Raw genomic sequence first — 16968 nt, 5'->3', positions numbered from 1 at the left:
CAGCAGTGCCACGCTTCCTTCTATTGTCTATGTCAGTGAAAATTTAAGAAAATGCAACCTTTATTTGAGCATAGATATTTTATAATGCAAATACACACCAGGAAATTATCTCCTGACCCATAGACAACTTGTTTTCATTTTTTGCCACATTTTTATTTACATCATAATCTGCTCTAGAGGTTTCCTTGTTCTTACAAGAGGAGGTTAACAGTGGAAATATTTATTTCCAAACACACTTTTAATGTTTGTTGATGAAAACTCAACATTTGTCTTATCAAATTCCATTTAAAGTCAATGGAAATTTTAAAAAATGACACAGAAAAGGCTTTTTCTTGGCATCACTACCAAATAATTAGACCTGAACCATATGCAGAACAGTTCAGGTTCTAAGGTTCGCCCTGCTAACTCAAACGTTAGCAGGGCGAACTCTAAAGTGCTTTTAAAGCATGGACCAGTGCTCTTAGTTTGTCAATTAGGGGCATTATGCGTTTCATTACAACCCTTTCAAATAATTGTGTTAATGTTTCTTAAACACACCATCTCAGACACAAAAATACTTCAACCTGAGCTGCAAAGCTAAAAGCTTTTTAAGATATTTTTGTCCTCTCTCCATGCAGAGACAGGAAATGACTCGACTGCTCTGCCTCCTGTAGCGTCTGGTAGCCTACCAGGTAGTTTTTCTCAGAGTGTTTTGATGTTCAGGATGGTCTGGTCTGTATGTCTAGTAGCAGCGTAGATTATCCCACAGCTTGCTTATACTCAGCATGACAGGAAAACAAGAACATGAGCCTGAAGCTGTTTGACAAGCGTCTAATTTACACCTTCACACCTTCACAATAAAAGCCTTAAGGCATGTACTCTGCACTCTGAACATCAAGATTCATTTTTAGATTTGAGACATAATAACTAAGATTTTCTAAATTACTAAATCTTGCATCTGTATATTTCCATAAATGCTTCACAGGTTTTCCAAGTGCCAGTCCACTGTCAATGGACAACAGTGACTCACTGCTGGGAATGTGGAGCTCAGCGGGTTAAAAACAAACGCCAGATGTCCCAGAGCAGATCTGGATTTCTGTCGTTTCAACATAATTTTCTTTGGAGTAGCAGTGAGTGATTAGTCCTGACAATAACACTTGTGCATGCACGCCAAAATGCTTCCTACTGGTGTTTGTTGCAGCCTTCGTGTCACTTCTGTTTAAGCTGCACAGATATTTAGAGAGCTGGAGTGCCAGCCAGCTGGCCTGACCTTCCTTTCTATTGTTGTTGTTCTTCAGTAACTTCAAACGGTGTGAACAGGAAGGCTGAACATGATGCAACACCTGGATCTACACTTGGCTGCAGCAGTGGAACAATGTTGGCTAAAATTAAACTTATACTTTCAAACTTGATCAAGGACGAGGAGAAACATATGAAAGCCTTTCAGGGCCATTATTAAAAGAAAAAAAGAGTAAATTTCTGCCAAAAAATGTAGAAATTTCTGAGTTTCAAAACCCGAAGTTTTTTACTTTAGAAACAAGACATTTTCTAGAAGATTTATGTGATTAATTTCAAAACGGCTGAGTCTATTCTCGTAAACTTTAGATTTGAAACTCAGACATTTCCAAGTTTTTAATAAAAAAAAATTCTGAAATTAATCTCAGAATTTTGGAGTTTCTTTTAGCAATTTTTTTCTTTTACTTTTAAAACTCATAAATTGCCTTGTTTTTTCTAGACAATTTTTGTGATTAATCTGAAAATGTCAGTTTTATTCTGGTAAATTTAGGCCTTTGAAATTCAGAAATTTCTGTGTTTTTTGTAGAAGATTTCTGAGATTAATCTCAAAATTTCTGAGTTTCTTCTAGCAAATTTCTGACTTTGAAACTCATAAATAAAAACATTTTTACTAGAAAATTTCTGAGATTAATATAATAATTTCTGTGTTTTGGCAGATATTTTCTCTTTTTTTCTATGTACACTCGCCCTAATACGCCGTCACAGAAACATGCTGACAAACAAAGAACAGAAAAGTGAACTGTGACATACAGAAAAACTGGACCAGACTTTGTTTTTGCACAGCATTTCTATAATCTATAGGTTAAAGGTGCAGAACAATAATATGTTTCTGTCTGTGTCCCACCTGCTGCCTCTGGTGTCGTACTGCTTCATGTTTTTAATGAAGTGGATCTTCTTTGCTTGTCGAGGTCTCGGAGAACCACCAGAGAGGTTCCGAGTTCTGCAGACAGAAGAAACATAAATATTAATGAGGGGAGTTTATTTGCACTTCAGAAAAATCATCTGTACATCCAACCAGAAGGCACTATAAGACTCCATCTTATTTGACAACAATGTTTGAAGCAATTACAGTGCAGTAAATATTGACCTGTGGAAACGGAGCTGGTGTGTGTGCTGAAGGTCAGGTTGCGTTGCTGTGTTGACCTTATGGATTTAAAAACGACAGACCTCACCATGAAAGCAGGCCAAGGAGCTCAGCGCGATGACATCACAGCTCTTACATAACACTGACATCAGCATTAGTTTGTCTCGCCTACATGACACCTGCACTTGGGTGCAGCAAGCATGCAGAAAATATACAAAACGTTTCTATTCCACGGCTCTTTAACACACTTATGACAACAACAGTCATCGCAAAAGATTCTTTTATCATTTTAAAATGAACATGTTTTCATATCTGCACATATTTTCTCATCTGATGGTCATTTAATGACTATAATGGATAATATTTGAAAGCAGTAAGTTAATTACCTGCCCAGGTAAATGTAATGCATGTTAAATCATAGAAGAGTCTCCACTTTAAACAGCAGTCATCTTCAATAGATATAAAAATTTGGGCAAATATTGGTACATGATATTAATATTATAAATGATAGCAGACATTTATCAGTATTTATATTTCCCTACCCTTTCAACACCATGAAACTGATAACACAACTAACATTGCATCTCTCCTTCAGTTTAACGTGACCAGCCTCCTCCGCTCCTTCAACATGAACACAAACAGTAACAAGACGGACATAAACATTAATTATACATATCAGCCCAGAGTTATTTCTGGTACCAGAACCAATGTGCCAAAAGAAAATAACTAACATCAGCTGATACTGATGTTAATGCTGATATATCAGCCATCTCTCTACTAACAGACTACAAACAAAATGAGCAAAAACAAAAAGTAAAAGATCTGTAGAAGTAAAAATACAGATGAAAATAAACAAGACCGAACATATTAAAAGAGTAAAACTTACAGTTTTTAAATATAAGAGGCATCAGGTGCCGTTTGCGTCAGCTAAACTGAGGTTAAGGCCTCGTTCTTACGGAAACATTTTCTTCTAAAACAGGAAAGTTTTTAACAATTTTTGCAAAGCTTCTTCATGGAAACAGCATTTTAGGGCAAAAGTTAGTTGTTTTTTTTAAATAAATGTTCCAGTTAATATTTCCCTTTCATACATTCATGTGGATAGCGAAAAAATTATTTTATGTGAAATGCTGATGCATTAGCCCAACAGCTAACCTGACCTCCGACCCCAAACACGTCATATGTAACAACAACAATGGCGGATTACTCTGAGATTATGGAGGAACTGCAAAACGTTTAACTTTGTTGTCTGCTGTTTTCTTCTTGTGTTTATCACTAACCGTGTGAGTTTCTCAGTTGGTTATTGTATGACGTTTTAATTACTTTATTGTTGTGTTTTTATTATCTAACCCACTTTGAACTGCCTTGTTAATGAAAGGTAAAGAAAGTAAAGAGATTGAGGCTTTATCCACATGTCCCAGTCTCCATGTTTAGCAACACCTTACAGATCTGAGGGAGTAAAAATTATCTATACCTCTGGAAAAAATTAAAAGACCATTTAAAAATGTCAGTTTCTCAGATTTTACTTTTTATAGCTGCATGTTTGAGTAAAATGAACATCGGTCTTTTATCCTACAAACTATTGACAACATGTCTCCAAAATTCCCAGCAAAAATTTTATTTATTTGCAGAAAACAAGAAATGGTCAAAATAACAAAAAAGATGCAGTGCTTTCAGACCTCAAATACTGCAAAGAAAAAAAGGTCATATTCATTTAGAAACATCAATACTTGTGTTTCAACTCAGGAAGAGTTCAGAAATAAATATTGGTGGAATAACCATGAGGTTTTCCATGCGATTCAGTGCAGTAATTCATTTTTTCCAGCGCTACTTTACTTGAAAACTGTCTCAAAACAACAATATTATCATTTATCGCTATAATTACTGGAACAATTTATAATCCAGCAACATGTGTTATCGTGCCAGGTCTTTTGGTAAGTCTCCTTTGAAACCAACTCCATTTTTATCATTATGTCACTTCCAGGTTCTGTGAAGGACCAAAAAAAGACTCAGGTCATTTTAAATGAAACATTTTAACACACATACAGATATAAACACACACAGCAATAGCAGATTTAAAACCACAAGCCCCCAGAGTGAAGCACAATGGTTACATGACTGTGAATATGCGAGCACACACACACACACACACACACACACACACAGAGGGAGCATCTGTTGCTGTTTTTCTGGGACTGACCTGCTGATTCCACAGCACATGGGCTTTAAATCACTGTTATCACTGCTGCTCACTGCCTGACTCACTAATACATGTTTATTGAGAGTGTGTCTGTTATTCAGCCAGAACATCTGGGCACTAAGATGTTTCTCATCAGACACGCTGGATTTCAGACTTCAATGTGACGCTCTACCCTCTGCTGGTCACTCCGCCTCCCAGACATACAGCACATCCATCTTCCTCAGGGAGAAATATGTGGAAACTCTGTCTCACTGGAAACCCACTTAATAGTTTTAAATTTATGGCAGCATCACACTTCACAAAATTAATTTATAACAACATGATGTCAAATCACGTTTTAGTTTTACAGCTTTTTCTATGGATGGTGCTGATATTCCTGTGTCAGGGCAGCCAGAAGCCAGATATTTCTATTCCAATGATGATTAATAATGAACTGACTCTTTTTTTTGCACTTTTTAGAGCATTTTTGTGGTTAGTTTTGTCACCTTTACCCCTTTACACCTGACTGTTTTTATGGTTTAAATACTTTGAATGAGATACAAGAGACGTGCTGGAGAGACCGGCAGGAAACTAGGTTTAAAGCAATTCCATCATGGTATACTTTTGGTTTTACATTTGTGTGTTGACACTGTGGAACGGTTGCATTTCTGCTCATGGTTCTTATACAGGTTCATACTTGGCACATACATAATATGAACCAAAAGTCAAAATGACTGACCTCAGGTTTGAACCAGGCTGTTTTAAAAATTGGTAAATAAATATTTACATCCCAGTGAAATATAAAATGTTCTCAATATTCATGTCAAAAGTTAATAATTTTCCAGAGATGGATGGATGATTTGGGATTGGTGCTTTGGATGAATGAATGAAAGAATGGATGGATGGATGGATGGATGGATGGACAGACAGACGGACGGACGGATGGACAGATGGACATCAAACCTCGGTTCTTTCATAGGTTTTATACTGGTAGTTTTCAGTTTCTTAGCAGAAACAAAAGACCAGGCAGTTTAGATCCAGATGCTCAGTAAATGGACCAGGAGAAGCTTTGTTAATTTTGAGTCCAACATATAAAAGGGAACAGGAAGTAGGTCACGGTTCTGATTGCACACAGCCTCGGTGGAAGCAAACAGGAACCAAGGACGACGAGGGAACAGAAACAGTTTTTTCAAGCAGCCTTATCGAGCAGTGCTGGAAGCAGCAGAGCAGACATGACCTCATCACTAAGCTCGCTCACACAATGAAGCAGCAGCAAGTTAAACTTTATCATTTAAAGAATGTGCATCAGCTGCAAGATGATAAGAGAAGAGATGCAGCAAATGGAAGCAGACCTGGAACTGAAGACATCCTGCTTCACCAGCTGACTCATGCAGCGCCATTAGCATCCAGTTTAACATGTTTGGTTCCCTCTTTTATAGAGAAGGCTTATTTGTCAAGGGTGTAATTACCTTGTTTTAATTTCCTTTTTTTACACAGTCTTAAGGCGTTTTCACACAAGATAGTCTAGTAGATTGGGAAACAAAATTGTGAAATGTGTTACATTTTCAGCTGGTTCTTTTCCACATTGTACTGTGTCAAACAAACCAAACCCTTTGAAAAACCTGTTCATCCCGTCACCTGTGGCGGCGCTGCACCAAGAACCACTGAAGGAAACGACACAAAAACCTCTGAGAGCAACTTCTTCTTCACTAAATGTAAACAAAAATGGAGTCGTGTCAGATTTTAGAGGTTGTAAAATCTCTAAAACCATTTTTCCCACTAGCACTACATGCTTCCTGCTTCTGGAGCGGTTTCTGGTCCGCTTGGCGTCCACATATACATTCGAAATGCACCAGAGTTCATTTCAACTGAACCGAGACCTATAGGTTTGTAGAGGACTAGCGTTCGCCGCTTTGGTCCGAATCAGAGTTTAATTCCGTGTTCACGTCTCCCCAAACGAACCGGACTTTCTAAGCAAATAAACTTGAGTTTGATTAAAGTGGGCCGATCAGAACATGACCAGAATTATTTTTAAGCTCCAGTGTTTGCAGAAATGTAGATCAAGTGGTCTCCACAGGGTAAAAATAAAAATATCTTCAGTAAAAATATTCACTCTGATTGTATATTTTCAGCACTATTTAACCAAAATAATCCATTTTAAGAATTTCTAACTTTAGCATCATAACCTCATTCACATGATGGAATATTCTCAGCATTACATGTTCATGGGAACTAACAGGCAGCAAATCCTGGAGCATTACTGGGAATGTGTGGGAATGTTCAGAGATCAGCAGCTTTTGCTGCTAATCAATAATTATGATGATCATCATCATAATAATGCTATTTATTGCAGTCATAACATCCCAAACTGTCCAAGTCTCAGAGTTAATTTCACCTTAAATGACTGCAGTGTTTATCCAGTCATTTAATTTTAGCCTGTGCTCAAATAAATACCCATCACTTTCAGAAAATTGCTGAATAGTGGCCAGAGTTATATTCAGAGTAATGACAGCATTTAACTCACTGCTGGCAGCCGCAAATAAGAATCAGATTGGATGAAGCACAAACCAATCTGCAAACACAATTCCTATCATCAAGCTCCCAGAGTGGTGGGTTCATCATCACAGCAAATGTTGCTCTGTCACCCAGTGAGATCACAGACACCAGTGCTCTCCCAGTCATTCTAAATCTGTCCCAGTATCTGAGCCGTAGCTCTCCAGACTCATTATCACAACAGTCTGACCAGCGTCCCACTTCCATGAGAACCAGCCCGCTTCACGTCTCTGGGATGTTGTGGAAACTTCCCCTCTGTGGGAATGGAAAAATCCGGTGGGATAACTCCCCTGATGCTCGACATGATGGTGATGGTGGCTGTGGTTCACATGAAGAGCTTTGTGACTCTGTGTTGACCAACATCCTGACAGGAAGTGACCTTTACTGTACAAAGATGATGATAATCCCTGAATACAGATTAAAAACAATCTGAAACACAAACACAAAACAGTACATTTCTAAGGGAATAATTTCATCAAATTTGTGTCTTAATTTCCAATCACAAAAATAATGTTGCTGACAAAAGATTGGCTATTAACAAAAAAATGTGTACAAATTCTGGTTAACAGTGATTGATGTGTTGGGGGGAAAACTTGAACGTTTTTAAGCTAAAGTCTTCCTCAGATCTGAAACACTATAATCTTAAAATGTTAGACTTTTGAAGAAAAATCTGACATTTCTAAGAGGTTCAGACATCTTTCATTATGACAAATCCAGAGTCAATTAACCTAAACTCACAGAAAACATGTTAAGAGCTGAATAATTGACAAGTCATATCATATGAGAAAAGTCAGAAAGTGAATGATGAGACTCTGCATGGTTGAGCTGAACTTTAAAGCAAATTTTTGAAAAGACAAAGGGAAGACAGGAAGGCAAAATTAGGAAATTTGCTTCTTGTAGCATCAGAAATAATACTCAACACACCATAATACTGAAATCTGCAGAACATATGAATTCAGATGAATATCAGTTGCTTTCGATGTCGTTATTGTCATCCGTCTGTGTGAATCACGTAAAACTGATGAGGTGATGCAGGAATTTTAAATTAAAATCTTAATGAAATGCTTAACAGAAAAGGGAAGGACAGTTTTTAGTACTACGTGAAACTATTTTGCTCACAACTCCAATAAAACAAGATGCCAAAAGTCAATAGTTTAAAAAAACTTTTGAAGATCTAAATCTGCCAGGGGTGCGAATAATTATGGGTTCAGCTAAATATAAATCCACTGATACAGTGGGGTCATGTTTTTGGGTCTGAGATGATGAATTGAGCCGCAGACTGATTTTACCCGGTTTGAGGCATGTTCTGTGCACTATCACTAATAATAGCTGCTGTTTTAATGGATTTACAGCCTAAAATAAAGCAGCAAAAAGACACGATGAGAGTAAAGAGCTTTTTATAAATGATTTATAATGTTTTGTTTAAGTGGGAGGAATGACATTCTTGTGTTTTCTCATTATACCCTTGTAAAACTCTGCTCAGTGTATGTTTATAATAAAAACGTTAAATTATAGCTTAATTTCCAACTGAAGAACTTGAATTCAGATCTTTGAGCTGCGACTGTTGGGCTGTCACTGCACAACAAAGGACACATTGAATCATCCAGTAAGTCTAAGAAAAACTGCAATTGTCTTATCAAGGTTACAATCATTTTCAGTTCTTCACTGCTTTCTGTTGCCTCCGTCTCCCTTTTCCGTTTTCATTGTAAATATATCAGCTTTGATGCCCCGTTCGTGACAGCCCAAACATATTTTTAGAACTTCAGTTTTTACAACCAGAGAGACATAAAACAGATGTTCTTCACTGAAGCCTGCATCATCATGCTGCCAGTCTGGAGTAGAGCTGAAAAAGTAAAGTCAAAATAAAAGCTGAGCCCCGAAGATGATGCCAAACACGTGCAGCTGCTGTCCAAATCGTCCAAAGATGATCACTGCTGCTGTCTAATGAGCTGGCAGCCATTTCTTCCTCCACCAAACCAAAGCAGCACACCAGTTAAAACAACACAGATTACCCATTGTGTTAAAGCCCTCCAAGGCTGGGAGCAACATTCTGCCCTTAATATATTGGTATTTGTTTCAAATGGGGTATGAAATCAGATTTTATACAGTAAGGCTCCAGTAACGTTTCTCCTCACAGCCTCTCATTCTGGACAAACGACCAACTTTCCATTTCCAAAAGCCATGGCCTCATTTTCCCCTGAAGTTGGCTGCGCGTCCTACAGAGGAGCAATTTGCACTCTAGAATTAACATTCCTGGACCATTTTATATTTAAGCACAATCAAGCCAACAACACAGTCTGCTGTTTAATGTGATGCTTCCATTATATGTCATTTCAGTAACTATGTTTGACTTGGTGTTAAGCTCCAACACCAAAAAGGGCAAAAAGAAAATCACTTGTGATTTTTTTCTGGGTCAAGCACTCCAACATGAAAGTGGTTACTTGAGTTGAAGCTATCAGAGTGCATGCAGAAACTGCTGAAATAGCCCCAGGCTCTTATCTGTTATCCCATTTGCAGATGATGTGATTTTGTTGACATCTTCAAACTAGACAGTCAAGAAGTTCACAGCACAGTGGAGTGACTAACTTGGGGTCGTGTTGCCAGGTTACAAAATAGAGTTGGAGATAGAAAGGAAGCTGAAGAAGCTGAAATCCTAAGGCATGATGCTATTTGACACACTATTGCCTGGCGTTTGTAAATCCAGGAGCTAAAATGTATTTTTCTCGCCGCTGATTGGCTGAAATAAGGACGTTAGCTTCTGCAGTACTGCTAAGGCTGTTTCCACTGTGTGTATTAATGCACATTTAGGTATATTTGATGTTTGAACAAATAGTCACTTAGTGACCTTTTCACAGGGGCCCCAAGCTTTAGCAGATTTTAGCAATTGGTGAGCAGAGGTGGTCTCTAACTTCGACAATACTGCAAGTCCTCTATATTAGCAATTCACTTAGTGATGCATGATATATTGCCATTAGCATAGGTTAAACATCCCTAATGTAACTGGTGTTAGCTGTATGTTATGTGAGTGAAAGCTGTATAAGAAAGGAGTGAAAATTTCAGAAAGAAAGCATGCCTGTGCTTGTGTGTGAAAGCAGAGAAATGAGGCTTGGCTGTTTTGAAACAGGAACACACACTGAGGCATACAGATGATGTCAGTCAGTTTCTAGCTACCCTACCTTTATCTAATGAACACAGTAAACATGTGTGTTTTCAGTGAAGGTGTGTCCAGTGTTTAATCCAATAATTCACCACTACCAGCAACAAATGCATCTAAATGACAGGATGAGAACTCAGGCCATTAGTCACCTTTGATTGAGTATGGATTGTGTAACACTTTGCACTTTAAAAATGAACACATTATACAATTATTTAAAAAGTATTCTGTTAGAAACATACAAGTAATTAATTTATAAAAGTAGTCAATTTGGATTCTGCCAAGACTGATTAAAAAGACAGGGAGGGAGATGTAGCTGTACATCCAACTCATAAGATTTACAGGACCTTAACCGTATCTAAAAGATAAAAAATCTAAGAATCTCCATGTAAAAGTTTCACCAACCTAAATTTAAAGAATCTGTAATGACAATAGAATAACTTAATTTTAGATTTTTATCTTGTTCTAATGCCACAAATTCTAGTGAAAAATGACCTTTTTCAAGTCTTACAATTAGAGTAAAAGGTATTAAGATTATAAACTCTTAATACATCTCTGTTTTTTAATAATAAAATACCTTCCGCTTTGATTGGATCAGTTTTGGTTTTTGAGCAAAAGCTGATCAAATGTGGCCCAAATTCCTTAAGAAAAACTTTCTTTTTTTTTTTTTTTTTACATAAGTTCATATCTGACAAATATTTCAGAGCGTGAAGTACAAATGGTTATGAAACAAAATGAATCCAAACTATCCCCAATTACTGTGGCGATATTTTCTTAGTGCTTAAAAAACATTTTTCTCCCGTTTGTCGCTGTGTCAGTGTTTTTTCCTTAGTAATCAAAAAGTTGTTTAAAATGGTCTGGGCACTTTCACCTCTTATTTAGTTATGCTGACTAAAACTGGATGCTTGCATCATGAGGCTGACTTCCTCTAAGGTTATATCAGGATATTATAATATAAACATCCTCAGGTGTCAGACATGTTAATTTTAATGAAGAAAATGTGGAGCAAACTAAAACTCAATGTTACTAATTTGACTAAAACATAAAAATAAGGGTAAGGATGACTTAATGCTAGAAATAAATAGTTGCGTATTTATCACTTCCATTCCATTATACAATGATTCCAAGTTATTATTAATCAAATAGCATCCCAGTCTTCTTCCACATATGGTTATGGTGAATATATGTGATGTAAAAGTTATTAAAATAAACCATCTGATTACTAGTAATTATCTGATTAAAAATGATGTAATCAATTCCTCTATTTAGGCCGTTACACTGCGTCATTCTCACCATCCACAGTGCTTGCTCTTTTTATTTCCCCTTTTGTGGTGGTAGACATTTGCTACACTAACCGCCTCCTCGCAATGTTACATATTAGCCAATTATGACTTCACTGTCTGAGGTCATCAGGGGAAACACCAAATCATCAGTTTCATGGAGAAACCAGCTTGTTTCATCGTGCAGAGTCAGGTTTACTTCACCGACTCTGAGGACACTGAACCGTTCAGGCCTGACTGGATGTCGTTACTCATTTAGATCAAGACCTTTACAGTTCAGAACAGTCCAATACTTTATTTTTTCCCCCAATAACCACAACACAGCTCATTTAAAGGGAAATATGATCATATTTTAGAGAAACTAAAGATTTTGAAAGCGTGAGACGCAAAATAACTGGTAATTAATCCTTTGAATCTGAAAGCAGAAAATTTAAAACCATTTCTGACACAAGAAGAGCCTTCAGGTTTCTGATAACATGCTGTCTGGAACAACAGACTGAAAACAGGAAAATATTGTTTTCTCGACAAACAAAATCTACTTTCTCTCAGGAATGAGAAGGATGTGTGGCACAACAGAAACAAATAGGCTGAGCTCTGTCCAAACTGGGCAACAGTGATGAAAGCACAAAGGTGAAGAAATCTTCACCAAAAACGTCAATCTGTTAAACACTTCTCATCTCAGGATTAAGAAACAAGTAGAAATCTAACTCCAAAGGCTGGAGGATGAGGATGGTGACAACAGATCAACTCTCAATAGTCAGTGGTTACACCACTGAAGTGACTGCAGGGTGTTGTTTGTGAGCATAAAGTTTTTCAAATAACTAAACATTGTTTGCAAACTTTTCTGTTGCATTTTTAGGCACAAGAAGAAGCTGAGAGGGAGTAATCTTTTTCTTCTTAGTGTCAGAGCTAAATGAATGATCATTTATAACTTCCTTCTCATTAACCATTATTAGAGCCAAACCTCATGTTCAAAAAGCGCCAACTGTGGAGGAACTTATAAAGTTAGCGGGCTATTGCAAAATGTCTGCAGACATTTTGACTGTCACATTTCTGTGGTGTAGTTTAATCCTCAGATGTAAAACATGGATTTATAGGTAGCAAGGTGAGACTTTTGGCTGCTTCCAACCACCACATAGCTAGCCGATAAAATATGGAATGAATAAAGAATGGATTTTAATTGAGAATCCTCCCAAGGGTGGTGCTGAGGCTAGTGCCCACTTTATCCTTCCACTCAACTTTTTATGAAAATGGATGATATAGTAGTCTTTTTACTCCCAGATTATTCAGCACTGACCTGTTTTGGCTTCCCCTGTCAATGTCTGTCTTCTGGACATCCGTCCAGTCAGCGGTCTTCCCTATGATTGTGTCTCTTACTGAGCCAGACTGACTGTTTAGAGAACGAGGAAAACTCGTGTGACACACACGTCAAAGCAAAAATAAACTAATATTGCACCAAAAATAAATGAGTGTGAGGAATCTCTAAAATATGAGTTTCACTTTATGAAAAGAGAGAGAATTTTTCCATTTGGACTTGTAAATTCATTCTCCATTGCTTTGTAACTGACAAGCTTATGCTTATGCTCAGGATGCAGCTTTACATTTGATAAAACTCATCAAAACTTCTATAAATTATAAAAATCAGAATAGATCCCTGGTATTCAGTTCGTCTTGTGTTGGGCGTAGTTGCTATTATACTGTAACGCATAATAATGTTGACATCTTTGCAAAAACGTCCTTCTTTTCTAATCATACATTTCTGAATAATGACCTTTTATTTTTGTCCACTGGGTTGACAGGATGCATTTGCTTACTTTGATATTAAGTATTTCAGTTCTAAAGAACCCAATATAACCTTTAAAACTCTGTGCTTCATGTCTGAATGTAATCCATGATATATGCAAACATGCAGCGACAGAAGGCAAAGGGCCTTTCCCGCAGGACACGATACGGATGCAAAATTATATAATAACTGAATTAAAGTCACTTTAGATAATATGCAAACTGTTTATAGAGAATAAAAATTGGATTAAATTTCATGTAAATATTCCATCAACGCAAAAATATACAAGTCCTGTTGGGTTAGGCTTTTATGCCGTTTTCTGAATAATCTTTCAGCTGGTTAAAGTAAAAGAACAAAATGCATCATGGGAACACAGAGTCACTGTTCATGTTGCAGCTAAATGCTCCAGACCCTGAGCTGGAATAATTCTGCAAAGTTAGCACAGAGTTGTTACTGAGAACATGACCGGACATCCTAAACAGAGTCTTATCTGCAAAGCGTCTCAATCAGACGGGAGAAAAATCTTACCAACGCCGGAGGGCAAATTCTTCTGGAGGCCAATTACAGCAAAGCATCAGAAGGTTTTAAAAGAGAAACCACAAACTGACAGAAATATTCAATCAACATATCATCGTTGTGAAACAGACTTTTCACCAATCAGCACCTGAATGTTAAAGCACAGTTCAGCTAATCAGGATTCATGATGAAGGATGTTTACAAAGACATTTGCAGAAATATCTCATCTCCGATATAATTTGTAAAATCTGTTTTAAACAGAACTTAACGTTTGTAAATGGCTAAAATCCACACTATCTTTAGTATTTTTCCATTATGGTAATGTCTCTGCAAATCCTTTAATGCTTACCTCAGTTACTAAAATACATATCAGGTTTGGTCACTGTTTATATATTACATGCATGCAGAGCATTACAGCATGGCTCTTGAAATATAATATCCTAACAAATACTGCACTCCAGCAATCTTTTTAGGCAATATAGCACACACTCATGTTGCCATGACAAGTGTGATACTTTGTCATAAAATGGTATTATTTACAAATATCTACTTAAATTATTAAAGAAGTGCATTTAAAATGCAAAGAGGCTCTATGAAATCAAGGCCTTCTTCACTGAAAAAATGGAAGGCACATTTGCATATAAAAAGGTAAACACAATAGTAAGCTATTTCCAGAATGAAGTCCAGCTTTGTCAAAATGGTAGAGGAAAAAAATGAGAATTTGCCTTTAAAAATGTAACCAAATAATGGCTCCAACTGAGAACTGAAGTATTTCATTGTCCAAAAACTGTGAAAATAAATAAATTAATTAATTAAATTAAATAACTTTGAATCAAAAAATAAATATTTAGACAGAAACAAAAATTATACTTTTATCGTGACTTCCCCAGCACTTTTTTGGAAATAAGTTAATGTTTTATGGTGTCTGAAAATGAGCCGTTAGCTCCAGCACATTTGGTCAGCTGGTTTTAGCATGGTATGCGCTGTACAATGGCTGCTGCTAAAGACAAGTGTTTTGTTGTTGACTTACTATTCAGGAACTACGTCCTGCACTCTTGTTGGCTGTGCAGAAGGCTCTACTAATGCTTTTCAAAAATGTATTTATACATCTGTTTGCAGACATTTTCACATGCCAGTATAAATGTTGATTCAGGGGGCGTGGCCAAATTCATCCCATTATCTAAGAAAGATTTTGGGCACATAATGCAATGAACATGTTTTGTATAGCCCATAGGCCTATCCAAACCCGTTCAAGGACTATACACTGCCTCATTTTTAGCATAAAGTACATGTACGCTTGAATACCCTACTTTTTTCTAAGGAATATTTTAAACTGAATCAGATTCATTGACAGAGTTTGTGCACACAAACACGGAATTTGACTTTGTTTCTCATATTAGACATATACACACTTAAAAAATAAAAGAGCAAATACGTACATATATGTATACACCTAATCATTTCTCAACCATACCATAAATATATTAAAATGAAGCGTTTATGTAAATAGGTAAAACACTAACCTGAACTTTAAAGTTAGCCACATTCTAACCCACAACATGACTATAAACCAGCAGATGCAGACGATCAAGCCCTGAATCTAAGCATCAGAGCCTGGAGCATCCACACCAGCAGCCCCGCCGGCCACATGCAGGCGCGCAAGTTCATCAGCCACACGTGTCAGAGAGTGTGTGTTCAGTCAGCAGGCTAATAAAGTGTTGAGCCAGCTGGCAAAATCGCTGGCGGGACTTCACACACAGCCTCCCTGTGCAGACCGATGCAAAACAGAGCAAGGCTGATACTTCTATCTGATGGACAGCGACTTCGTTCAGGAAGCAGGCAGATTAAACCGTGGAGGTGGGGAGATAAGTGTGTTTAAATTGGGACCCAGCAGGAAGCCAGAGCAGTTGACAACATTCATTCCCCCTTTGGGAGCGGCTGCATCTCTCCAACTCATTCACTTCTAAAGCAACCAGCTGGACTGATGGAGGAAATCGAATCAAAGAGCTGAAACAACCAGAAATAAAATTATCCTCTTCGTCTGACGGTATTGACTCTATATGACTGGAAGGAATGTTAGTTAGAAACATCATTACATTAACCAGTGAAGTGTGCAGTTATTTTGATACGGCTGAAAAACCACCCAACTTTTTATCAAAAAATGTGAATTTTTCCGAAATTGGCATGTTTGCACAATTTAATGGTTAATAGAAAAGCAGCTATTGACGCACATTAAAAACACTTGAGCATCACCGACTGAGAGGTACTTCACCACAATAAACGGTTTGACTTCATGCCATCTGTTAGTGGCTTTCAACCGATCCGGGTTGCGCTTCCTGTCTGCCAAACCAAAAGCTAGCGCACTTCTACAGCTGACCCTGTTTTCAGTGCCTTGCCAACATCAAAATAAAATCATCCATCCTTCGGTTGTCTATACCCAGTTATCCTTACATGGACCTCAGAGAATTTTTAGAGGCGCAAGAGCATCACGAAGACCAAGGAACACAGTAGACTAGTCAGGGAGGAAGTTGTGGAGACGCTTAAGGAAAGGCTAGGTTCCCAAACAATATCCCTGTTGATGAACACACCCCACAAATCTGACGTTAATGTAGAAAGCTCCCCCAAAAAATTCCAGCTGTAATTACAGCAGAAAGTAGTAATAGGAAGTATTGAATTTAGGTTAATTTATGACATTGTTTATCATTTATCACAATAGCATCAATTGCTAATGAGAAAAACATATTTATTGTTGTTGCAATAAATTCCAACCGATGATGTTTAGAAAAAAAAATTGTCCTTACTGTTTGGATTGACAGTTTTACCATTTTCTCTCCCGTTTCTTCAATTAAACCATCAATAAATACCAATATATTTGACAATCAAGTTGTTTTACAGTTTTGTGATGCAAATCACACTTCTTTATGTGACTCTTGTCCTAAAGAAGTACGGTACAAATGGAAAATTTTTTCAAGAGTATTAATTGTGTTTATGGGGCTATTAGACAATAGCCATACAGTCGTCTTAAAAAAGATCCAATAAATAAATTCTCTTTTATCGTTATCACAATAGCTTCAATATTTACAAATACCATGAACTGTGGCAAAATCTCTCTGGGTCATTTTATGTCTTTTGAGTATCTTGGAATTG

The 16968-nt window shown here is 37.2% G+C and overlaps 1 protein-coding gene across 1 annotated transcript in view; it reads right to left on the bottom strand.

Moving 5' to 3' along the window:
• The window catches only part of LOC106960674 (CDK5 and ABL1 enzyme substrate 2-like), a 48797-nt gene that overhangs the window by 21867 nt on the left and 9962 nt on the right, over positions 1–16968 (bottom strand). The window contains exon 2 of the mRNA XM_015053886.1: positions 2120–2215. Within this exon, the coding sequence (XP_014909372.1) occupies positions 2120–2215 (96 nt within the window). The remainder of the gene's footprint in view (positions 1–2119; positions 2216–16968) is intronic.

This window comes from Poecilia latipinna, unplaced genomic scaffold (genome assembly GCF_001443285.1).
Source record: "Poecilia latipinna isolate Pla-1442-1.1 unplaced genomic scaffold, P_latipinna-1.0 Scaffold1212, whole genome shotgun sequence".
NCBI lineage: Eukaryota > Metazoa > Chordata > Actinopteri > Cyprinodontiformes > Poeciliidae > Poecilia > Poecilia latipinna.
Note: the sequence above shows the minus strand (reverse complement) of the source record. Positions and strands in the feature narration are given on the sequence as shown.